We start from the raw sequence: 26,434 nt of genomic DNA, 5'->3' as shown, positions 1-26,434 counted from the left end.
TAAGAGTGAAATGGGTTCTTGCGTGACGCCAATTTTATCATTGCGAGTTTTTTTAACCTATACCTTGTTTGTAATGGAGTATTGACCGCTCAAAGACTCATGACACTCATGAGACATCCCTGACATCAGCGCTCAAAAATATTCGTGTGTGAAGTGGCACACAATTGAATTTTAATTTCACTCTAATGTGACTCTCAAAAAGGAATAAATATTAACTCACGACTACGTCGTTTTTTTTAAGTGACCCTGAATTGCCGACATGAAATTTCAGTTTCTACGGTTTTATAAGGAAAAAATATTGAAAGAGGATGTAAAGGATTCTTTCATTTATTAAAAAAGTACTGTAAGAACTATCTCAAACTAACTAAACGGTCCAGAAACTTAAGCATATAGACTAAAACAACCAAATATGTATAAATACTACCATCTACCGCTCAAAACAAACTCTCGGTACCTACAAAACGTGTAAATATTGCGCACTTTATTTATTACTATGCTGTTCCGGTTTGACATACACGTCCACATCGGCATTTGAAGGTAACAATGGGATTTCGTACGTCTTATTATAACTAAAAACAATATTCACTTCTCTTGCTCGATCCTCACAAATGATGGACGGATACAAAACCTCCAGTTTGTTGTTTTCTGCAAATTTTCGAACTTTAAGCAAACAACCACATTCGAAGGAAATATTATCAGTGAAAGCCAAAGTGTTTATCCCAGCCTGAAACAGAACATCCGGGAAACATTGGAGTTTGTTCGTATTCACTTGTAGGATTTTAATAGTCTTGTTGACGAAGATGTTGTCAGGGAGAGTACTCAATTTATTTCCGTTCATCCTCAAAGTGTGAATAATATGGTGGGCGTTGAAAGCATCAGGATGAATTTCTGTGATTCGATTGGAAGAAAATCTCAGCTTTAGAGGTCTGTTCTGATCCATGTTTTTGAAAGCTTCAGCTGGAATGGAAGTGATGTCGTTTAAAACCGCGCTCAGTTTATACACCTTGGGACTGTTGAGAAACCATTCCGGGTCGATTTCTTTAATATTATTGTTGTTTAGCTTGACGATTTCCAAGTGCGTGTTGTTGTCGAACGCTTCGCTGTCAATATTGTTAATTGCGTTCTGCGACAAGTCGATTTCCTTCACTTTAACATCGTTGAAAACATTCTTCGGAATTTCGAAAATTTGATTTTGCGTTATCCTGATCAGAGCTAAAGTAGGTGTTATATTGAACGCTCCTGGTTGGATCTCCCCCACACTACTATTAACAATTTGCAAAACGGATAGTTCATTCTGAATCACAAAGAAGTTCTCACTTAAATTCTGCAAATTCTGATTCTGGATTAGCATGTGAAAAATGTCTTTTTTGTACTGCACCGGTGCTTCAATCGTAACATTTTCACTATCGCTGTCGATGTCTCGAAACACTGTGATGTTCAAAGTCGATTGATTTTGGAACTCTTCACAAAACACTGCCACTGAGAATGTTAAGGAAATTAATACTTTTAGGTACATGGTGAGGCACACCGTCAATACGTGCGGTTAAGTTTAAGCATAATTTGTTAATAAACAGAATTCTTTGAGATGTGTCGAAGTTCAACGGCTTTGATAACCTCGAGGTGATATAGTATCGGGAGTTAATTTTAGATGTTACTTAAAAGGACGTTTGGTTATATTTAGATTTAAAGTCTAGGAAATGATAGCAAAGTGATTAGATTTTAGTCATTTTTTCTTATGCCGACGTTCTTTCTAAATTTTATTAGCTTGAAATGTCTTCATTTCTAATTCTTTTCTTCTTCTTTTACCCACACACGTAAAGCCATTTTGCACTGTTACCTATAATGGGTACTTTTTTGTGTGTTTTTTTCAATCTAGTTTGCTATCTAATCATTTAAAAATTGAGCAACTGAAGACCTGAAAACCTCAAAATAAAAGATTTAAATTATCCTATAATCCAACCATAAATATTTCAGCGCATTAATTTGGAATTTGTAAATCTGAGAACTGTTTTGGATTTTCAAATACTGATTATTATCATTGCCAATTTTCTATATCTAACTGACTCTGTTCTTCATTGTAAATGTGAGTTGAAATAAACATCTGTTGGACCTTCCAAAAACCGCATCGTGATTAAAATTAAGTGCACAGAAACAGTTTTTGATGCACAATCAATCACTCTTCTAGGTCAACTGCTGTTTAAATTAGCCAAGTCAGGTGTTAAAGGACAAGGATATTAACATTTCTGCAGAGCTGTATGCTTCGGGTTAATTAACTAAACGGTGTATTTCTGCTCCAGAAATTTTTAACTCAAATAAGAAATCTAAAGTTCTCATTTTATAACACTAGTCTGTTTTGTTTCATCAGGTCCGATTTAGAGATGATCTTGAAAATTATTTTCATAGGTTCTGTTGTACAAAAATTTAGTTTCTTCAGTTTTTGTTGAAAACTTGCAAAGTAAGGAATTGCTGGAAAGTGTCTTGGAAAACCAAATAAATAAGTTTTCCAACGACCTATGAAACTGATCGGTAGGATTAGTATTTTGCATGATATTTTAAAAAATGTAATTTCATGTCTCAAAAAAAACATTTTTTTTTGTCAAATTTATTAAAAAATTAATGCCATTGATTACAAAATCGCAATTCCTACGCACATACATAGTTTTAAAATGACTTTAATGCTAACACAGGCCAGAATAATACATTTTATAAACCTTTTGATGATGAGGTGTTCTTAGTTTGCTTATGGACCTAAAAAGGGTGGAAATCTTTAAAAGGAATTGTTCAGAAACATTTGGGAAACTCTTAAACTCAAATACTCGCGAATCTGTAGAAAATTTAGCACAATATGGCGACGTGGCTGCAACTAAAAATGTAGTTTTTCTGTCTTCTTTTGAAGTTTTTTCTGTACAATCTGGTGGCAGTAACGGATGAAAATATCAGCAATTTTATGAAAAGTTTGTCAGAAGCAAATATTAGTACATTATTACACGTATTTCATAAGGCGAGTATTGTAGCACGAATGAGTTTTGACCACGACGAGCGCAGCGAGGAGTGGTCAAATAGAATGAGTGCTACAAGTCGTCTTATGAAATGAGTGTAATATACTATTTTTTCTACTTTGCATTGTAAATAAATTTAAAAATTGCATTTGAAAGAAATTATTTTCGATTAGGGATTTTTGACAAGTTGGGTTGGTGACAAAAGAGGTGATGACATTTGTCTAACAAAATTTCAATTCAAATAATTACTGACGTTTTCTGTTTAATTTTGCAAAATTAGGTATTACAACGTTTGTTTTTCTTCTGGTTCATTATTCCTAAATTCATATTTTCGTGATCATGATGATGATCATCATTGAGGTTTTGATTCAACGTTTAAGTGTCGGCATAATAACATAGCCAACATAACCAAAAAAATTACTGTTTTGCGTGCTATAATAAAAACAATTGTTTTTATTGTGAAACGCGTTTGCGTTTCACAATGAAAGTATTGTTAACGCAAAGTAGAAAAAATATTTTAGATTAATATCAAACGTCCTCAAATGTATTTAAATACAAATAAAAATCTCGATCAACAATTTTTTAACAAATTCAATTTTTTATAAAATCTTAAAAGTATATTTTTTCTAAAAATTGCTCCATATTTTTTGTCATAATTATTATAACTTCTAAATGATAAGAGATAATAACGTGTTTAAGATTGCAAAAGATTTAAGTCTTTATTATAACGTATTTCATTAAGAAGAATCACTTTAGGAGTTCTATGCAAAAAATAAGTATCAAATTTTAAAATATTTATTGTTTTAATAAAAAATGAATTATTCATTTGATCAAAATTTTATTGGATTCTAGCCACAAACTGTCATAATAATGTCACATTAAAAAGAGAATTGGCACTACAACGTAGCATAATTTTTTATTAGATGAATACTGAATTTCAATACATAGCCTAAAAATACATATTTTGCTATTCATAGATGTCGGTAGTAATATTTTACTAAATTAATCTTTGATGGTCCACACTTCGTATTTTTTGCTGACATTATTCGCTATTTATTTTTGCGGTCATACAAAATAAAAGTTACGTAACAATTCAGATAAACATTTTTACAACTTGAAAAATGGAACATGTCTCGCGTATTTTCAGTGTTGAATCCATCTGCCAAGCATCCAGATTTTTTCGTGCTGAGAACCTGAGTTTTTACTGTCATTCCAAACAAATGTTAATGAACTTAATTGGGATATGCTAGACTAATCACTCTCTAAAAATATCATCGTTGCTCACAAAAAAGAGGAAACACATCATTAGCTGATGAGTACAATCTTAGCAGAATTTCCCAATTTTCGATAATTTTAGCCATAGAAGGTAGTAAAAAAACCTTCAGATGATTCATCGTCGAAATTGTGAAATTTAGAAATTGGAGTCTGGTTGAATCATTTTCTGATAAATGCTAACGTTGTAGCACGAAATGATCGCCTGGAGGTGTTATAGATCAGCTGGAATTCCATCACTATCGAGAAGGACGCTGGTGATTCTGAGACGAAAATGCGACGTAATTGTTCATTATAGTTCTTAGAACTAACAGATCTAACCCATCTTGCAATTATAAGATAATTATTTTATTCAGTAGAATTCTGTGGATTATTCATGGCGTGCGGCCCTGGCGGACTTCACCTGTCGCTGCAAGGATTAGTTTCAGTTCACGTTTCGAACCAATACATTGTCCTGGTGTCTATAAAGTGACCTCGCGATTCGACGTAGGAGTGAAAACAAACAGTGAGTTTTCCTGTGCATTTTCAGATGAGCGGAGAGCTAGCAGCGTCAAACGAAGATGATTCCACAAGGTATTGTTGCAATTTTTCGTAATTACTGTTATGCAAATTCCCTTGGGAGGTTTTAAGACAGGCGATTAATTTTTGCGGTTTCTCTTTGTAACTCGACTCTCGTCACAATTATTTTTAGACCTGATAAAGATTGACCAAAAGGTGGCTTTCAAAAAATTGAAATTTTAAAAGACAGGCTGTCACACACGGTGTCGTACATCAACCCATTAAAATAACTTCATCATGAGGACGTTATAAAATTAACCACTTCCATTGACTGTAAATGATATTAACAGCTTAACTGTGCGTTACTGCTGTGTAATCGTCATTAGAAATTCTTTTTAGAATGCAAAATTATGCAGATATGCCATTACAGAGACATTAGCTTAAGTTACATCTTTTTTGCGGTATCTCACATTTATTTTGATGTTAACACACAATTAATTTGAACAAAACAAAAACTTGTTTTTAATATAAGCTCTTACTACTTAATATAAAAGATATCTTCTTTAGATTCGTTTGGCAAATCTCTTAAAAGCAGCACTCAAGTGACCATGAATGTGAAGAAATTGATATGCAGGAAAATTTTATGAGAGTAGAGATAAACCGATTCTAATTAATTAAGAATCGTGTGATGTCACCACGTTTCTATTCATAAAATGACTCTTTTCGTCAAAAATTTCAATCAAGTCCTTTTTTGCTCATCATCAAATCTTCTCAGAGATTTATTATCATGCTTGCCATAAACGTTACCCAATGACTGTCATCAGAGCACAAACAAAAAGATGACACTGGTGACAGTTAAGTAAACTTATTTGGGCTTTTTTCCCAAAAGTGTACACACTTTTTCTTTGTCATCCACGCAACACCTGTGGACGCTTTTGTTTCTTCTTGAGATGGAGTTCAATGACCATTACTATTACCTTAGGATTTATAGTAACTTGTACTGAGCTTTCGTCATATTTGGTTACAGGAAACTTTTATTTGTAGAGCTGAGTAATGGATTTATGTGTTTAATAAATCAAAGAAACGAGCATTTTTATGCAAAGTATGAAGTAATGATTGCCGAATTGTTTAAACAAGGTTGCGTTTTTGCTAAAGTGTAAGTTGGTTTTACAATTTTATCAATACTTGGAAAATATTATCAATTGGAATTGGTTCTGATGTCTTTTGCTTTTTTTTTCGATTGTGTCTTTCGGTGCTTCTGTCTTGTTCTCACTTTCTGCAAGCGAATAATTTAGAGTTATATTTTTGGTTTTGTATCTATTCTCATGCTGTAGTCACATCATATCCTCTTTAAATAAATGTTTCTTGAAATGACTTGCATTTTCCACAAAACGTCGTCGTTAATCACGTCTCTATCTTCTTCCACCTCTGCTTAGAAAAATCCAGTTAATTATTAGCACTTTTATTCATTTGACAGCGACTTAACATTTACTAATTTTGAAGCATTAATCAATTAATAACGTGATATGCAAATATTTTTTTTAAGAGAGAAAATGACGCAGCCATGACATTGGCACCCATACAAGGATACTAGTATCTCCTAGTAGGTGGTACGAACTTCCAAACTTGAAGAGTTATCAGAAAATCAATTAGTATCAATTTTGAAAGTTATTTGTTTTACTACCTGTGGTGATACAGTTTGATAATTGGTAACACCCATAGAAAAGTCCATTGACTTTCACAACCGGCATGCTTGGCACCCACGCAGATTTGTAGTAGCCCAACAGTCTACCTTTTCACCGTAAAGACCGTTACTAAAAATAGATATTACATAGAAGTCCTGCAATTTTAACATTTTAGCAAAAATCGATAGTACGAGTCGTGAATGAATTAGAAGTAATTATTGTTGGGTCAGCCACCTAAGCGCCCACGTGTTGATTTGTCATTACCAGTAATTGGGCAATTTTCAACGTGGCAACTCCAAACTAATTTTATCAGTGGTGTCAGCTTCGCTAATAGAATTGTAAATTTCGTCTATTGTCGATTCAATCAATGTTCGAGGAGCTGCATATTATTTTCGGAGTTTTCACTTGGTAATACGAAGTTAAATGTTTCAATGTACGTTATTGGAGAATTAAACCACATCCGTCTCTTCTTAGTAATTTGCTGAATTTGATAATCATCTATTAAAAGTCAGCTTGAATTTATTAAACGCACCCCGGTAATGTAAACAGGTAATTGTTGTTTCCAGAAAACAAAGAATTATGACTAAGAGACACGTGGATGACTCAGTGGGATTGTTCGTGGTACACCCCATAATTATCTTCTCATGCCAATGAAGTTGAGTGATTATACATCGTTTTTTCAGGTAAATGAATGAAATAACTGCGTTGTCACAGGTATTTTTGAAATTACAAGCTTTCCAACTGTTTGTACATCGTTTTTCCTGCAGAGAATTTACCGATTTACAAAAGAGCAATTTTAGAAATCAGCAGGAATTGAAAGGATAGGCTACAGACCTGTAGTCAATTTTGATTAATAGATGACTGAACGACCAATCACAGAGCCGCATTTTAAATGTGGCGCCTACAAAAATTCTTTGCAGGAAAAATGAGGTTTGAGTTTCTCGCAAAACATTATTTCCATTCCAATTTCCGGCAAACCAGATGTTTCTGGCGCATTTACTGGCAACATATGTTTTAACAAAAAATTAATACAAAGAAGAAAGAACTGTGTTAAGTAAATACGATTTGATTCTGTTGAATATTCATTCATTATATTGATTCTTAATGGTTGTGCTTCGCTAATAGTTGTCTGCTCGCCAGATGACGATTTTCTTTGAATCCAACAAATTGTCGTGGCCAGGAATATAACAAAATGTGGATAAAAGGCACGACTTTGAAGATTTCTTAAAATGACGAACAACATTTTCTGAACATTTGTGCAAGTCTATTTGTCAAAGTCCAGAGTTTAGGCAATGTTGCAAACCATACCCAAGACAGGTTGTTGTGACAATTTATTGAAGGTAAAGTCTTGAATCAATGAAAACGGATTATTTTAGAATTCGACTTTTATTTTCCATAAATTATAATCGTAGCTACCGTTAACTTTCATTTCCGAATAGTTCCATTTAAGGAGCTTTTGGAACATTTAGTGCCTATAAAAGGTCTTTTCTTGCAATTGCAGCACTACCCAAGAAACTGGCCTTTATATTGGCAATTTCCGTAAATTATAAAGATTGGATAAATTTGAAAGTGCATTACATTTGTAGATAAATCTATTTGTTTATACTTATAACTTCGCAATTAAAATTGCATTCTATTTTTTTTGTACTTATCTTTAACATGTTGTAGAAATAGTAGATATCTAAGTGCGTCATATTTAAGCTTTTTGTATACAACATCAAATTTGTTAAATTTTACAAATACAGAACTAAAGACCTTTTAAGGTTTTTACTTTCAATCTCTTCTTTATCAAACTCTTCGAATTCCACCACAAAATCTAAATATAAAATGGTGATACACGCATAATTAAACCTGGAACTCATTAACAATGAATAATTGTACTTATTAATGATTATTATAACAGGTATGACAATAGTGATTACCAAGCTTTCTCATAAATCTTTACTTGGTCTAACGTTACTTAACTACAGCAATTAATCTACGCCTGAGTACATAAACCAATTATTATCAATAAATATCATTTGTCGTTTTAAAAATGTTAATTTTCCCTTGTATGCAAACATTGTGACAAAATAAGGTATGATTCATTCATTGTTTTTGTCCGAAGATCAAGGAAAGGGCATTTTAATGAAAGAAATTTAGGGTCATTTGTAAACAGATGCAAAGTGCGAGATAATTCGTAGCCTTTACAAGGTCTATTTCATGACATTACTTTTCGACTGTCTCATCCAACCTTCCATTACCATATTAGTTCCAAACCTTACTTTAGAGGTGACTGGCACTATATTTTCATTACGGCGATAAATTCAATCCATGCATTATATTATAACTTGTCGGAAATAATAGTAGGTATAAGGCGAAGGCCGTTCGAACGGATTACTAACAATTAATTATTCCTACTTCCATTTAAAGCAATCTGAACTTTGCAGTTATCTCGTTTTTGACACGAAACCGATAAACACTAAAAATTACAATTTCGATTTTTATTTTAATATTGTACTTTTTGTACGCTTACCAGTTTATGGAGTTTTGTCTCTGAGATGTTGGCGCCGCGAAAAATATGACTGGTCGTAAATTGAGGTAAAACATAAGGACTGTACAAATATGAACAACGTAAATCTTTTTGCGTTGGTGGAAATTTAAAGGAAGTCCTCAGGTGGCTTCTGTTTACAACCAACATCCGAATTTTTTAAGTAAGTAATAAATTCAGTGTCAGATCGATATAATTTTATTACTTCTGCATATGCATAAGCCATAATAAAATGGCGTTTTAATTTTCCGGCTCCGATAGGTAAACGCTTTTGAACGGAAAATTTTAATGCGAATCTTTGAGGTCCTAAATTGGCGTTTTCATTTGTGAAAAAACTGGTTGCTCGAAATCCCTAGCCTTGACTCACATACCTACCATTTAGTAGATAAGAACAAAACTTTCGATCCTTCGATCCAGTCATTGATATATTTAGAAGCAAAATGCAAATCTGTGGTCATCGTTCAATAATGCAAATACTTTACGTAAACATTTCTTCGAAATCATTTTCTTTCTGATCCTGATTTATCGTCGTCTATTGTTGTTGTATATATCATCGAATCTTCGTGTCAAAAGTCAAAAAACGTGAATAAATTGCCATAACTTAACACCTTTCGATGTGGGTTATGGCTTAATCTCGCTCTTTTCGTCATGAATATTCATGCTTGAAATTTATTTCTTCCGTTGCAAAAGTGCAGTCGTAACCTCGCGTTTTGTAATCGAAACATGAAAACATCTCAATTTAATACATCGGTAGCATTGCTGGTAACGCGTCTCAAATTGCAATTTATTGTGGTTTTATTCATATTACGCAAAAATCTGGTAATTACGTAAAAACAATCAGATAGGTCCACTCAAAATTTTTCGTAATGGAATGAAGGAATTTCTTCACGTTGTGGTTTCTCGCATTTGAATATTCCTGAAGGCCACAGTTTATATTTGAAAGAATATCTTTTTCATTACCATTGACCTTTTGTGACTTTTGCTAAGGTCAAGTTGATTGGCGCCTCTGGAGAAGAATCTCGCCAACACTTTGGAAGAGTCACAAAACTGTTAATTTTATTACTCGAAGATTGTAAAAAATGTTTATCCAATTATAAGGTGATAATTCATACATAATCACTATTTCAACAATATTTTTTCTGTATAGTGCACAAATTTAGAGCGTATTTTTGAAATTTCAAATCACCTAGCTTTAAAGGACTCCATAAAAAATCGCCTTGATATTTGATTTGAAGAAACTCATTAAAATCACATTTATATTGCCAATTTACAATCAATTTTAGTCTGTTTAAATGGCAAAAGCCATGTTCAAAGATTTGTATAAAACGTCATGTGCACCAAATACGATTTGGGTCAATCACTTCAGGGGACAAGTAATATTAGCGATGACTGCAATAAAAAATAAATTCGCTAAGTGTGTAGGTGTTCGGAACGTGTTATTACTTTTTTCTTAGATAAGATGCAACATAGCATTGAAAGTGAAAAGACGTCATAATAATTGATTTGATATTATCGAGATTTTATTTTTTAATATTTTTAGATTGATTGCTCGTTTTGCATCGGTGTCTGTCATATATTTTTTTTGATAAAATTGAATGTACTTTTCAAGAGTCTACTTGTAATTATCTGGGTGAGTACTTGTTCAAGTGTCATTTCTTTTAATAGTTATGACAAAATAATAACTGTTTACTTTTGATGACACGTTTAATTCCTGTTTTTTCAGTTAAAAGCTTTATTGCTTATTATTACAGAGACGACGTTTTATTTCAGGATCCATGTATCCATGGCTGAGATACCTGTGTAGAAAGAGTCATAATCATAAAAGAAAATATAAATTAAAGGATGTACAACAGTCATTTCAACCATTTCTTTATTGGAATTGCATGCAAATACAAATATTTTTACTATGAAAAGTTTTAATTTTGCCTGTTTCGCCTTATTTCTTCAGCGTTCCTTTGTGTCTACAGGATCAACTTGACTTTTGATTTCGATAGATTTTGATAGATCTGAAGATGGAGTATCTTATCATATGAGATAAACTCGCTAACGGTTAGAATAACGCGGAAAAAACCTAAAAAGATAAGCAAGATTTTCAAAGCTCTCCCACTCTGTATCCATCAGTGAAATCTCCGAGCAGTTCGCATCAATTTCCCTCAAGGCTTATTTACTACGCACTAATACACTATCATTTTCATCAGTTTATTTTCGACCATAGTTCTTTTCGTAAAATTACAGAGGACATCTGCAAAATAGTCATAAATTCTCGCCACGTTTCTCTCATAAATTTATTACGCCGTTTATTAATGTAATTGTAAAGGACAAGTCGAGAGCAGCAGTAATCGTGAGAAAACATTAATCGTCTAATTTGAGTCTTGATTTCGCATGCAAACTGTCAGAACGACGTAGTTTTTTAACTGCTAACGGAGAATCTCAAGAGAAATTGTCATTTGACATTATTTGTATAATTAACAATTTTAATATCTGTTAGAATGAGTAATAATTTCGACATACTTTTATCAATATGATAACAATAAGGCTATTCGTGATATTCATAGAATGATTTACTTGTTTGCTTGGAACTCAGTTTGATGCGCTCTCCAACACTTTTATAATTAACGTACGGAAAATAAAACTGCCAGAATAATAATTGCACCGGTAATTTAAAAGTGGAGCGAGGAACACGTTTGTTATTTATATTTCAAGCAACGAAAGAAATTTATTCTGTACACTCATCGCAGATACAGTTCAAGCCACCATATTTTTTATAGATCCATTATAGGTAAAACATCAATGACCTAAGTAATCAATTTATTATATCTGAGATAAAAAAAATCGATTACTGATCCTGCAAACGAGTTGGAAATGTGGTTAACTTTTAGATTTTTATTTAGATGAAAAAAAGTATAAATGTAGGAGCTTTAAGACTGTATGTTATTGTTATTACACAAGAATTCCATGACGTGTAGACACATAGATTAGTGGATTTCCTTTTCTAAAAAGATTTAAACGGAATAATTGTAGATCTTATCAAATAAAATATTTGAAGAAAAATGGGAAATGATTATGAATGATAATCCTACTAGAATTAAATGCTATAAATGCTATTTTAATCTAAAATTAACGAAAATGTCGCTATTTTAATTTGACAGATTTTCCCCTACAGAATTTTATCGATTTTCTGAGACGTTATTGAACTCTACCAAATAAAAACAGTATACGTCATTAAAAATTATATTTAATTTTAATAGACTATAAATTGCTGAAATTACCTTCTGCCTCAATCAGTTGTCAGATGTTTTGGTATCAAAGGCCCTGCCAAGATGTTACTTTCTATTTTAATGAACCAGCAGCATATTTTCAGTTAAAGCGAAGTTAAAATGGAGATTTCGCCAAATAACCTGAAACTGATTTGTATTACCAATTTTTTGTTCACTTCTGGCAAATTTGCATTCTTCTTGTTGGCTCGCTTATCAGTGCTTGCGTCATCCAATTCCGTGGTCGTGTCGATGAAAAGCGGAAGACCTCGCAACTAGCTACTGTTGTGCAGCCGCGATAAATTTCTCCGAATCTCAAGTCCTTTTCCATTTAAACGTCAAATCGTATCCATCGATGTTTATATGAGGGTCCGGATGACGTAAGAGTTACTATTGAAACTACGTCGCGTGGTGGGGCTGAGTAGCTGTTTCTCAGTCTGCTCCCGAAGCTGTGAGAGTTTGTGTTGTCGCTTTGTTCCTGCTCGTTTATCGTTGTTTTTTTCTATCGTCTTCCCCGAATGGCACGTGCCACGAAATACATCACAAAACAAACAAACAAGAATGACGAAAGTGCAAACAAATGTTAGTGCCATACGCGATGAAAACCTCAACAAAATGTTGGTAATCAAACCGGTGCCTATATCGCATACATTTTCAGTATATTTTTAAACACACGTTGGTGTCTACTAAATTTAAATCGTGAACGCGAGGAGAAATCAATTTTCGAAATGTCGCCGACCACAAGGACGGGCTTTTGATTTGGAAGAATCTAACGGAAAAAATGGAAGGTGCTGTGATACCAGCTGGAAGTACCCGCTTGAAGGTACGCGGAAAACGACCGATCACCCGGATTTTGACCCGGAATCACAGCATAAATAATAAGAATAACCGGAACGGCGTTACCAGGACGAATTCGGTACGGAACAACTCAAACCAGAGACATTTAAACAACTGTAACAAAAGTTCGCGCTGTAACAATCAGATTGTTGATAACGCGACATTCGTTAACAACAACGGAAACGATAGCGGCTTCGATAACGATTCGAAAATTGTTTTCTCTGGGCATTTTACGAGGTAAGAGTTCGAGATGGGATGGGTGTGGATGTGCAAACAGAAGCATGAATGAACGCAATGAATGATAACAAAGTCTCATTTGCCAACATCTAGGTTACTACATGTGTACATGGATTGTTGTTGTTTCGAGATTCATTAAACTAAATATTACCTCACAGTGACATGTTTTTTCCGGAATCTACGCACGTGCACTACTTTCATGGTCGTTTCGAAAGATCCAAGGAAGCGGAACAGTAGTACCGTTTTGATGCTCCTCTTAGTTTAGGAGCAATAGTGCTTAGTATAGCCAGAAGAGAGTAATTTTTAACCATAGATCCCACATTTGGTTTTGCGTTTTGACAACAGATTCGCCATTAATACAGAATTTTGATATTCAAACTAAAATTTCTTTCTAATTGCAAATACATAGGTATTGAGGTTGGTCAGGATATAGCATCCGAGTGACGGTCTCACTATGACGCAACAAATTCCTAAAGGTTCTCATATTACAGTGCAATTTTTTAAATTATTTAACTTGTCTAGTTTGATTAATGTATTTATTTATGAGCTAAATATTTTCGTTTTTTTCAAATTTTCATAGTTTTTATGCAAGGATAGCAAATGGAATTTGAGGAAGAACAATTTTGGACAGGTTGATTAAATTGGAAAAAAAAATAGGAACAAGAGATAAATGTTTAGGCTTCTAGTTGTGGTATCTTTTTGGAGACTTTTTTATTTACTGTGCCAAAGCTAGTTTTGGAGCAGAAGACACAATTAAAAAAAACAATTTTGGGAAATTGCTTTTGGCTGCCCCTCCATGAATGCGTTTTTACCATCATGGCGTCACTCAAAGTCACATGGGGTTTTGACTAAGGATTTATCGTTGGCAATTATTGACCTAATAATGATAAGGACGTCCCTTTCATATTCTGACAAGTTTTATCAGTGATTGTATATAATATGAAGTCTGTTATGTTTACCTCCCACGATCGTTTTTCTTCGCAAAGTCGTAACAGACTTTTTTCGGTAGTTAGGATCAAGCAACATGAAAATTACCTCTACAGCAATAAAAACTGGACTTGCCGCAGTAGATATTGTCCTGTATTTGTTTCTTGGAAATATAATAGTGTGGAGGAAGAGTGTAAATCTTTTGTCTATAACCAATTTAATCTGTAGGAGTAGGAGTAGGAAGTGCCATGTTTAAAGTAATACCGTGACCACAAAAAACACGATTTAAAGTCAAACATCCAAATCGTGAAGCTGTGAAAATACAAAAAGTGTTTTAACCTTTCACCTCTCCGGAATATTTTAATAATAAACGAAGAATTTTATCTTGAATCACAGACAAAACCGGTGAAACAGAAACCAGAAATTAACTTGAGATCATCGGTTTTCTTAACGAACTACAATAAAAAATCCAAGCTAACCGTCACGGAGTAGTCAGAAGTCAATGTTCAAGTTCAGTTTTTCAACACAGCTACAGGAAATGATCTCATGTCTAAAAAATGATGGTCACAATCTACATTCATTAAATTTAAATACGCGTCTAATATCTATTTGTTTACGCATTTCACGAAACGAAATAATCACTTTCATGCGACATCTGTTTCTCTTCCAACCATTTCAAACAAACCGCTTTCATTGAACCCGCACGAATTAATTACTAAAGTATCATCTCTTATAAACTCGCAAAAATGTGAACGTTTTCGTATCATCAGAGGCGCACCTACTCGACAGTTACGCGATACCTTTCGTGTGATGTAATAATTCTTGCATTGTTCTATATCAAAAATCCTCCGCACGCCACTGGTGGACCGCTAGGCGAAGAGAGTAGACACTGCGACGCCTCGAGGCAGACTTTTGCCAACAAAGTTCCTTTTTATTGAAGTCCTTGACTCTAGTAATTATTACTTTAATTTCTCCGTAAAATCACTGACTAACAAACTTCTTGTTAATTAAATTACGAGACGTCATTTACTCACGAAAACTGTTTTTTTGCGTAACATTCGAACTAAACTTAAGTTAGTTAGATTAAGTCATTGTTAATTTTATACCAGGATGTTAAATACAGGGTGTGTCAAAGTTGCAGGACGGGAATTAACACGCGTGATCGATAAATTGCTAATTACTGATATTACGTTTTTTCAAGTTATTTACGTCGAGAAAATCGGAACGGATCAAGTGTTCAATGTTAGGCAGAATCAAAGGAACTTGTTCCTTTGGAGCTGGAAGCATTAGGTTTGTAAATAAGGGCGCGTACTGATAAGTAATGACAAATTGTCTTCATGCAATCAACTAACCAAGGATTTAATGCATAAATATTTACACTGATCTCATTAGGAAGTTATAAATAAATAGTTACCTAAACCAAATGTCAACAGATTCCATTTATTTTAATTGATGGCTTGAAACAAGATTGCTGTTCGGAAAAAATCAATGAGGAATTCTTGAGGAATGTAATAATTGGTAATCTTTAATTAATTGGTTACTAATCACATTTTTTATCGAAAGTTTTACATTATGATTCGACTTCTCATTCTTACGTTGTCAGTATGCGTTTTCCTGTTCCTATTTCTCCATTGATTTCTACCTCGAAATCGTTTTGGTCATAATTTTTCTTATAAGATCTGTATTTCTATTAGCTATTCTGGTTCTTTACTTTACTTTTGAGATACTAATCGTTAACAAGCATTTCTCAAAGATGTACTCGAAATTTAAAAATTATTTTAAAAAATTCACAACTTTCTGAGTTATGACGACATACTAAAATAAAATAAATTAAATCATACTAAAATTTGAGGTAAATCTAACCATTAGTTTAAGAGAAACCAGCAAAAAAGTACCTAAAATCATAGTTTTTTTTGAGTTATCTTGAAAACAATCAGATTTTTGAAGTTTTTATGTGATGATTAAGATTCAACTTTACATCTTCCGGATTTTTTCCAAATTTTTTGATACACCATTATTTTTAGGGTACTTGAGCTTTAAGATGTATAACTTGGACTCTCGGTTGGACTTCTGTTTTTTTGTTTTTTTATTTATGTTCGCATAAATTTCGACACTTAAAAAGGCAGAATAGCACCGAAGCTATATTACAAGTATCTGTACACTCTCGAAACAAAATTTGTTTCGATAAGATAAGAGAAAAATGTGGACAAAGCCGTTTACGACTGTTGCTAACCTTTCCTAATAAATTTTAAACGATTTTGTTGAACTTTACCATTTCTTCTTTTGTCAACTTTTAACGACTCTCATTATGAACATTAGCGTCCACCTACTCCCTTCGGACATTCAACGAATCTTTTAAAACATGCAATCGATTTACATTTATCACTCTGGAATTGTTCAATCATCCGGCGCCTAATAAAGTCATAAAAACAAAGAGTGCACACAATAATGTAAAATATTTTTAGTATTTATCGAGGTTTGTGTTAATAAATTGATAATTGATAAAGTTATCACAAGTAGTGTTTAAATTTGTTCGTGACATCATCCTGCGATAAGTATTTCTACATATATTGATTTTTTTTAATCTAAGGACTTATTCGGATGTTAAACATACACAGTTTATTTGTTTCTGCGTCCACGAAACCGTTTGTTATTACATCAGGAAATCGAGTTATTGAAAACAGGTGAATTTTATTAAAACTAGTTTTATAGGTGACCACTTAACATACCGAACTAGACTGATACAATTTTATCTTTCCGTTTCGAATTTTAAACAGTTGGTTCTATTTTTGGCACTGAGTAGAACTTAGAACTTAATTTTGCTGAATTTTTCGGTACTAATTTATGGCTCGTAAATTATGATGAAACTGCTAATAACTAAGGAACAACGTGACGATGTAAATATAATTACTGCAGGTTTAATTATGCGGTTGGAGTCATAGAAGAAGACTTTCCCGGGTTTGTTTATTTGTCAGTTGTTGATCCTGATTTTTACGTTGGAGTTTACTTATCTCTATTCAATCGATTTGTAGATTATAAGTTTGGGTTACTGGAGTTCACCAACTGAAATAGTTGACATGTGTGTCGTCGTTTCACGAAATGACTAGACTTTTCATGAAATGTTTGCGCCAAGTGGCTACGAGATATAAAAGTTTTGTGTATTTGTGGTTAATACAAACAAGCGTCACGACCAATGTAAAGTTGTGGATTAGTACGATTCTTCTAATAGTCGGGTGTTTGGTAATTAAGAATTAATTTTATGGACTAAAATTACAATCAATATCTGTGGTTGGTTTAATGTGAGTTTCTTTTATGACAGTAATGAAAACAACTTGCAGAAAACCCAATTATCGTGTGATCATTTGAAAGTGAAGTCATGAGGCATGACTATGGTTAAACCTGGCAACAGTGTTCATTACACAGACACTTGTTGACAATTTGACTTTGTCATTTTTTATAATAGCAGTGTTGCCACATTGAGATCATTCTGACTCACATTGTTATAAAAACTATGTAACCGAAAGGCGCTAAGAGCGCATTGATTACAGAGAACCTCCTTACTAGTTGAAGAATTTCTTACGTTCTATTACTTTCTAAATTGACAAAAAATTCAGGTAAATATTTTGTCTGCAAAGGTGCTCAGTGTAGAAGAATTTAACATGAATGAAGGTACGTTCACCGTCAAAATGAATACAAAACTAAATTGGTATTCTTAGCTCAAGTACCTACACTTAGAATATTCCCACCAACAATGGTCCTCTTGGAAAATTACCGTTGCGCCCAAAATTACTCATTCCAAGACCAATAAACAAATACACTAATTAATGACGTGTTAATGTAATCAAAGTGTGGGTTTCTATTACCGCAAACATTTTTATGACTTTTAAAATGTTTGCAAATTCTACAATTAACGCCATTATTAATTAAACTGCGCGAACATCAAAGCGATAAGATCAACAACAAATCATATTTTGTAGTTGTAATGAGGCAATAAAAAAAATGTAGCGATTGGACGTTACTACTAATTAGTATTTTGATACTTTCATTTTCATCAGTTTTTGATTTATGTAATTTTACATCTTTTATAAGAAATTTTCCATTGAATTTCAACGGCCAAAAAAAAGGTAGAAAAACCCGCAACATTTACCTGTGCAAATGACGGATCATCAGGCGAAAGCTGTTGCATGGTTCTGTATGGGCGATGACATCATCTATATTTGTGTTTTACTCGTACCATGGGTTTCAAGCAAAAGTTACCTGAGAACAGGGACTTCGTCATCATCTCCTAATAAGAGTTTATTGGCAATTATGGTCCAGAAAGTGGATAAATGGGAAGCGTGGCGTCATCGCCATTATTATGCGTGCTTTTATTATTGGCAAATTTGATAGGAAACTCCTTTCGCAAGGTTCTATTATACTGTGCGTGTTTGTGATAATATTAACCTAGATATGGTTGGGTTATCAACTGAAGGTAAAATATGACCACCGGTAGCGAAATTATTGTGAGTTTCAGAAAAACAAAGGGAGAAAATACGAGTGTTGCAATAAGAATGAATAATAAAAATCGCACAGATTACATATTATGTGTTAGAAGTTCTAATACGTACAATCATCGTGTTAGTAATTATGCTAATTCTATGCAAACAATGCAAATTTTAAAATTGTCCAGGGTCTTTACCACCTGACATGCGTTTCTTTATTACCATAATTGTTACATTGCGTACGACTGTTCCTTTTCTTGAGTTCAGCACGATACTCGCAACTGAGAAAATTCATGTTTTATAAGAAGTATCTACCGCCCGATCTAGTTAATTGGAAGGTTCAGCTGCGGTAGAAATGGCAAGTTGTGGTTAAAAGTGTATTCCCATATATGTATAAACCTAGCAGGTGGTTCTGGTTAACAAAGAGAGATCTAAAGTGCTTCCTGAATCCAATGCCATACCACTTGTTGCGTTCGTTAATGAACATAGCATCAAATGAAAAGAAAACTCGGTTCTAGGACTAACAGCACGAAACTATCTTTTGTGGGAACAGTCAACTATTTCTCGTCGTGCCGCTATTTTCCATTTAACTGTACTTTTCTTCCGTTCTGCCAACTGTGCCGATATTAGCAACCTTGCTCTCACGCCAAAGGTCAGCCGAACAACTTCAAATTTAAATTATAGAAACGCAACGACCTCTCTGATGGTTATTAACACTCCCGAATGAATCTGTGATGACCTCATATAAAACGCTAATCAAATAAATAAAGCTTTTATCCTTCCGAATCAAGTCAAAGCGACAATGGAGCTAATAGAATAAAGTGGTGAATGACAAGATTTGATTCATCGTGGCGAAAATTATATTGTTTGAGTGTCCATTGTCACAGTAATCCGTCATAGTTGGGGTTTGAAAACACTATAGTGTAGTGAAGATTCTTTTTGTACAAGACGGAGTTTAATACAATTTAAATCAAAGATTATTGGGTACATGAGGCTTTATTTGACCTGAATGAAACTATTTTTATGTTAAAAACGCAATTTTGGCCACCTTTTTAATTTACTATCACGCTAAGGATTAAAATTACATCCATTTTCCAAAAATTGGCTGCATTTTTATTTTCGTTTAAGAGAAAAAATCGATTTTGCCATTAAAAATAGTTATTGAAACAATTCATTTGAAATAAGAAATGAAAGATTTAACTTTGTACACCCCTCCAGACTGCTTTTTGACAAGTTTGAATCTACTGTTGTTGATCGAAATAACAAACCATAATGAAAACCAAATAAGCCTCTGTAAGTGAAATTAATAATTATAATCAGACTATAAACTCAAATGAGAAATTAAATCAAAAATTAAACTTTTTAAAAATCATTAGTGGTGTCGTCTGCAGTACTGAATTAATTTCTTCAATTATCTTGGTTTAAAACTGCATTAAAATTCGTTCATAAATAACAAAAATGTTGGACAGGGGCCACATTATTATGTTTTTTTCGTCTCTCTGAAAAGTTGTACCGAAGTCTCCAAATTTAGAAATCCTCTGTTGACCAAAGTTATTTAATAAAAATGATAATTTCTATGTAAATGACTGTAATTATGTTTTTGGCTTTTGATAATGATAAACCACGTTGCTCGAGTAAGTTGAGTAACGATTGTCGTGCAATCAATTAATTAACAACGTGTTTATATCTATTATTTTGTAAAGAAATTTTCATTACATTTTTTTTTTTTTTTTTTTTTTGTGTAAAAGGGGCGTTACCATTTTAATTACATTTATTAATCTACTCAATCAAAGACTACCAATCTTACTTTACGATGTCAGGATTAAATGTGTCAGCTGAGCGCCTTGCCAGGACTTGTCAGAATTTGATGTCAAAGAGGCCAGCCAGGACGATGCACTTTTACAGGAAATTATTCCTGTTGAATAAAACGACTGTGAGCAATCTACCCTCGAAATAACGGACATTAGTGAATATGTGATAATTAGCCTTAAACAATTTTGACATGAAGTCACTCATTAACTTTAACTTTGAAAGACAACTGTTAACTTTAATCATTGACTATTTAATTTATTCGTTCGATTGAGCTCTGCCCAGGTTGGGTACAAAGAGGACCGTTCCGACTAGTACGGCGCTGTGCAATGGTGTGAGGAGATCACGCTGCACACCGGCCCACGTACTATCGTAGCAACTAGTAGTACTTGACACGTGCAATGGTACAATGTGTTGATGACAGATGCTGGAAGTGGCAGACTGCTGACACCGGTCCTTCTCTTGTCCTGCTGCTGATGACCACCACATTTCCATTCGCTAACACACATTGTACCCGGCCCAAGCTACTAATCTCAAAGTTACGTCATCGAGATGTGCAATGACCACCAAAATACATAGATAATGATGGCATCCCAAATAACAAACTCCTTGTCCAAAGACTCCCGCATATTAAGCACACAGACAGAGTCTACTAACAGCTAGTTCTCAAATGGAATAGTCCGAAAGGTGCAATGGTTACGAGGAGGTCATACTACACAACCCTATCACGCTGCGCAACCCTTCCGCTACTATCCACCCTCAAATGGAGCAGTCCGAAACGTGCAATGATTACGAGGAGGTCGTACTACACAACCCTATCACGCTGCGTAATCCTTTCGCTACTGTCCAACGTCAAATGGGGAGTGCAATGGGTCTTCCGCCCAGTCCCATTGACCACAACAAAACAATACAATCGTCACCACATGTGACACAAAACAGTCTTGGGGGCGTGCAATGATTATAAATCTCCCAAGAACTGCCCCAGCTGCCGTCAGGATTCATGGAAAGACGGCAGTCTAATAATTTAGCTTGACATGTCAAGGCTCAATCTTAATTTGAAATTATTAATTCGATATCTGCATTAATTACTCAAATTTGGCCAATCACGTATACCAAAACACTGTGGACAACTCTTAAACATTTAGTCCAATTGTGATTACAATTCTAATTAGCATCATTTAAATTAGAACGGACTCACCAAATTGTTGTCTTCAATTAAAAACAGCTAAATCCACAATTATCACCAATTCGACACTCAAAAATATCACATAACAACGAGGAAGACTTGCTCAATGATTTGACTCACTACTCAGTGAGATTCAACTCACCTTAATCAATTAAAATCACACAATCGGAATTATTTCAACTTTGCTCAACGCTGGTTAAATTCAGACTAATGAATTCTTTCCTAAAACTTACATGTTCCCAGCCCTTCACTAGATTTTTATGGGTCCCAGACGCATAAATTTCGCTGATTAGGCACGGACTCCGGCCACTTGAGGCTGTATGTTTATATTTTTGTGAGAACCTGCTCGGTCTCACCATCTTAAAGTAAACAACGTTCGAAAAAGGGATTATTTTAATTTTTAATTACTAGGGGTTACTACCCCAAATCTACATTTAAAAACTGAATGGTACAGATTCGGCCTTTCCTGACATCACCTCGCCCCGAGGTGCGCTTTTGGTCAGCCGTTTTGGTTCTCAATTAGCACCAAGTCTCCAGCTTTGTAACTTCTTGGTGTCTTCCTTTTCTTATTAAAGCGTTCTTTCTGCTTATCTTGTTCGACTCGAATCTTCTCCGCAGCTTGCTGGCGAGTCTCAAGTAAATCTTCAATTATGGTTGGAATCATCGACACTTCATCCCTCAGTGCTACATCACTGCCATGTCTTGGAGTGAATCCAAATAGCAACTGACTTGGGGTCTTGTTGGTTGTCTGATTGACCACATTGTTAATCGCGAACTGTACTTTTTGCACATTCTCGTCCCAGCGATCTTCCTCCAACGTTGTTGCAAGCAGTGCTGTCAGTACCGATCGGTTCAACCGCTCGACTTGCCCATTTGCTCTTGGAGTTGCTACGGCGTTTAAGACGTGTTTTATGTTATTTTGTTCGCAAAATGATTTGAAGTGTTTCGACGTGAAGCTACTTCCTTGGTCGGACACCAATATTTTTGGGATTCCATAGGTAGCAAAAATCTCTCGAAAGTAGTTGATTACATTTTTTGTTTTGGTGGATTTGGTAGCTCTGAGAAAAACGAATTTCGTAAAGCCATCAATGCCAACAATCATTTGTGTGTTGTTTCGTTTGCTTTTCGGAAAGGGGCCTAAATGATCCACATGGAACATATGGAATGGTTCGGGCCTCTTTTCAATTGGATGTAAAAATCCTTCTTTCTTTCCAACGTTCCTTTTGTTGTATAAGCATGGTATACAACAGGAGATGTATTGTTCGACGTATTTTCTCATTCTTGGAAACCAGTAGTGATTTGATAGTCTGTACAAAGTCTTCTCCACAGCAAAATGGCCAAGTTCATCATGAGCTGCACGAACAACCTGCTGTCTCATGCCTCTCGGTACTACCCATTGGATTCCTCTCGCTGTGATTCTGTACACTCTACCGTCCCTCAAGGCGTAGTCTTTGTACACTCGTCTTTCGTCCTCTGTTTCCGGTGGTTTGGAGAGGACCTTAAAGATGTTCTTTATCTTCTCGTCCGTCAATTGCCCAGACAAAACCCAATCATCCTGCTCGATGTGTAGGACTCGCTCAGTTGTTTCTTGTGACACTGGATTACGACTTAGCGCATCGGCGTGTTTCATTCGCTCTCCAGGTTTGTACTTCACATCGAATGTGAACTCTTGAAGTTGTAACCACCATCTGGCAATTCGGGGAATTATTTGTTTCTTTTGGCTTGTAGCTTTCAAAGCATTACAATCCGTAACTACCGTGAATTTAAGTCCGAGGAGATAGGAGCGGAATTTCTTCAAGCTCTCTACTACCGCCAGGGTCTCTAATTCGTATGAATGATACTTTTGTTCGGCATCATTGGTCTGCCTGCTGTAGTACGCTACTGGATGAAGACGTTGATCCTGTTGTAGTTGTAACAAAATGCCAGCTAGTTCAATCATGCTAGCATCCGTATGCACTTCTGTTTCGGATTCTGGGTTGAAAAGCGCCAATGTTGGTCTTGTAAAATTTATCGTCGGGGGTGTGGTTGACTTTACTTAGTCATGCTACGAGTTTTGGTTTTCCGGCCTTCTTCCGGAAGCAATCTGCTTCGACATGACCTTCTCTCTTGCAATAATTGCATGTCTTGGCTGTCTTTGGTCTGTCCGTTGTTGATGCTTGACTTTTTGGGCAATTCCTGGACATGTGTCCTTCTGCCCCACATTTGAAGCAGGTCGTCTTAGTAGTGGTCCTTTGACCATGGAATTGGTTGGATTTCGGTTGATTAGTTTTCTGTGGTGCCTTCGATCGAAAATGATGATGACTGGATGTTTGTGGAGGTGCATCCATTAAAGTCGATAAGTACTTTAACAAGGACGATGGGGTTCCGTGGTCGCCTGCTCGGGCTCCGGTTTTCACGACAGTGTCCTCGATGCCGCCGATTATGCAGGAAACGGCGTCGGCTCCCACAATTTTGCAGGCTGTTAGTAAAGTCTTTTTCTCATGGTAATACTTTACGTAACTTTCTTCTGGACGTTTTCTACGTCGGATCATCTTGATTAGTTCGGTGCAAAAATCTTTGCGTGATGGAAATTCGTCGCAAAGTTTTGCCTTCCACTCGGCCCAAGAAAGTTTAATAGTCGGCTGACCTTTATACCAGCCTTCGGCCATTCCTTTCAACTTTGAGAGGGCGAAGTAAATAGTCGCGTCTTCCGACCATTTAAAGACTTCCCTGAGTTCGTCGACCTTTTTGCACCACGACTCCGAAGTTAAATCCTTGTCCTCTGGATCAAATGGCGGGACAACCTCGCCTTTGGAAGTAAAGAATGAAGTGGTCGGGCGAGTAGAGGATTTTTCAATGAAATTCGCCATTACGTCCGTTAATCTGTCGATCGAGTTGACGGTCGCCGCGGACGATTCGTGACCACGATGACGGCGACGATTTGGTGAGGGAGTCGTCTCCCTACGATGACGACGGCGACGTCGATCCGGAGAAGGGGTAGCATCTCGACGGCTTCTCTTATTATGATGACCCATCTTAATTACGAAAAAGTAGATTGTTTGAGTTTTCGGAAAATTTTCAAACTCGCTTCCGATGACCATTTCGATTCGAATTGTTCTGTTCTTAATTTGTACCAATTTTGTGGGTAATCATTTTTCAAACTTGAGTTCTGTTGTATAGTTATTTCGCATTGGGCATGCACAAATTTGTTCTACGCTTTATTATTATTCGCCGCTTTGCCGCATTTACGCCAAATTGTTAAGTCAAACGTGCATTTACGCTATGTCATGCACAAATCGCTTTTAGAACTCAAAAGTCCAATCCACAAATACCCAAATTTCCAAAATTTGATCAAAACTTAAAAAGGATTTTCTTCGTTAACATGAGTTTCAATTTAATTAATCAAATTAGTCATCTGAACCTTTGCACCTGGTAGCCTTCTTAAACCTGACAAGTCTGACATCCTGATTGAAAAACGTTGACACACCTGACCAACTCATGAAAGCAATTTTTAAACTGTTCAACCTTAAAAACAAATGAATGTCTGATCGAGACACACTAATTCTGATCGGGACAGGTAGATTCTGATCGGGACAGGTAGATTCTGATCGGGACAGATAGATTCTGATCGGGACAGATAGATTCTGATCGGGACAGATAGATTCTGATCCCACTTCTGATAATTTATGTAAAGAAATTTTCATTACATTTTTTTTTTTTTTTTTTTTTTGTGTAAAAGGGGCGTTACCATTTTAATTACATTTATTAATCTACTCAATCAAAGACTACCAATCTTACTTTACGATGTCAGGATTAAATGTGTCAGCTGAGCGCCTTGCCAGGACTTGTCAGAATTTGATGTCAAAGAGGCCAGCCAGGACGATGCACTTTTACAGGAAATTATTCCTGTTGAATAAAACGACTGTGAGCAATCTACCCTCGAAATAACGGACATTAGTGAATATGTGATAATTAGCCTTAAACAATTTTGACATGAAGTCACTCATTAACTTTAACTTTGAAAGACAACTGTTAACTTTAATCATTGACTATTTAATTTATTCGTTCGATTGAGCTCTGCCCAGGTTGGGTACAAAGAGGACCGTTCCGACTAGTACGGCGCTGTGCAATGGTGTGAGGAGATCACGCTGCACACCGGCCCACGTACTATCGTAGCAACTAGTAGTACTTGACACGTGCAATGGTACAATGTGTTGATGACAGATGCTGGAAGTGGCAGACTGCTGACACCGGTCCTTCTCTTGTCCTGCTGCTGATGACCACCACATTTCCATTCGCTAACACACATTGTACCCGGCCCAAGCTACTAATCTCAAAGTTACGTCATCGAGATGTGCAATGACCACCAAAATACATAGATAATGATGGCATCCCAAATAACAAACTCCTTGTCCAAAGACTCCCGCATATTAAGCACACAGACAGAGTCTACTAACAGCTAGTTCTCAAATGGAATAGTCCGAAAGGTGCAATGGTTACGAGGAGGTCATACTACACAACCCTATCACGCTGCGCAACCCTTCCGCTACTATCCACCCTCAAATGGAGCAGTCCGAAACGTGCAATGATTACGAGGAGGTCGTACTACACAACCCTATCACGCTGCGTAATCCTTTCGCTACTGTCCAACGTCAAATGGGGAGTGCAATGGGTCTTCCGCCCAGTCCCATTGACCACAACAAAACAATACAATCGTCACCACATGTGACACAAAACAGT

General features: G+C 35.3%; 3 protein-coding genes across 6 annotated transcripts in view; 1 reads left to right on the top strand and 2 right to left on the bottom strand.

The window, feature by feature from the left end:
• The window catches only part of raw (NDT-like domain-containing protein raw), a 39,385-nt gene that overhangs the window by 1,901 nt on the left and 11,050 nt on the right, over window positions 1-26,434 (top strand). The window contains exon 1 of one of the 4 annotated variants that reach the window (XM_088038550.1): window positions 4,722-4,844. The exons of 1 other annotated variant lie outside the window; for it this stretch is intronic. In XM_088038550.1, the coding sequence (XP_087894676.1) occupies window positions 4,801-4,844 (44 nt within the window). In that variant the 5' untranslated portion in view covers window positions 4,722-4,800. Of the gene's footprint in view, window positions 1-4,721; window positions 4,845-12,686; window positions 13,313-26,434 lie in introns of those variants that run through there. 2 more of the 4 variants (XM_088038548.1, XM_088038549.1) reach the window with 2 other exon arrangements.
• LOC148172755 (uncharacterized) lies at window positions 312-1,562 on the bottom strand. Its single transcript, XM_088039063.1, has one exon. It carries the CDS (start codon window positions 1,514-1,516, stop codon window positions 482-484), a length of 1,035 nt encoding a protein of 344 aa, XP_087895189.1. The 5' UTR covers window positions 1,517-1,562; the 3' UTR covers window positions 312-481.
• LOC148172754 (uncharacterized) lies at window positions 23,755-24,729 on the bottom strand. Its single transcript, XM_088038723.1, has one exon. It carries the CDS (start codon window positions 24,727-24,729, stop codon window positions 23,755-23,757), a length of 975 nt encoding a protein of 324 aa, XP_087894849.1.

Source organism: Gnatocerus cornutus, chromosome 6 (assembly GCF_029298725.1).
Source record: "Gnatocerus cornutus isolate USDA-ARS CGAHR chromosome 6, icGnaCorn1.1, whole genome shotgun sequence".
NCBI lineage: Eukaryota > Metazoa > Arthropoda > Insecta > Coleoptera > Tenebrionidae > Gnatocerus > Gnatocerus cornutus.
This window is presented reverse-complemented; position numbering and strand designations above follow the sequence as displayed.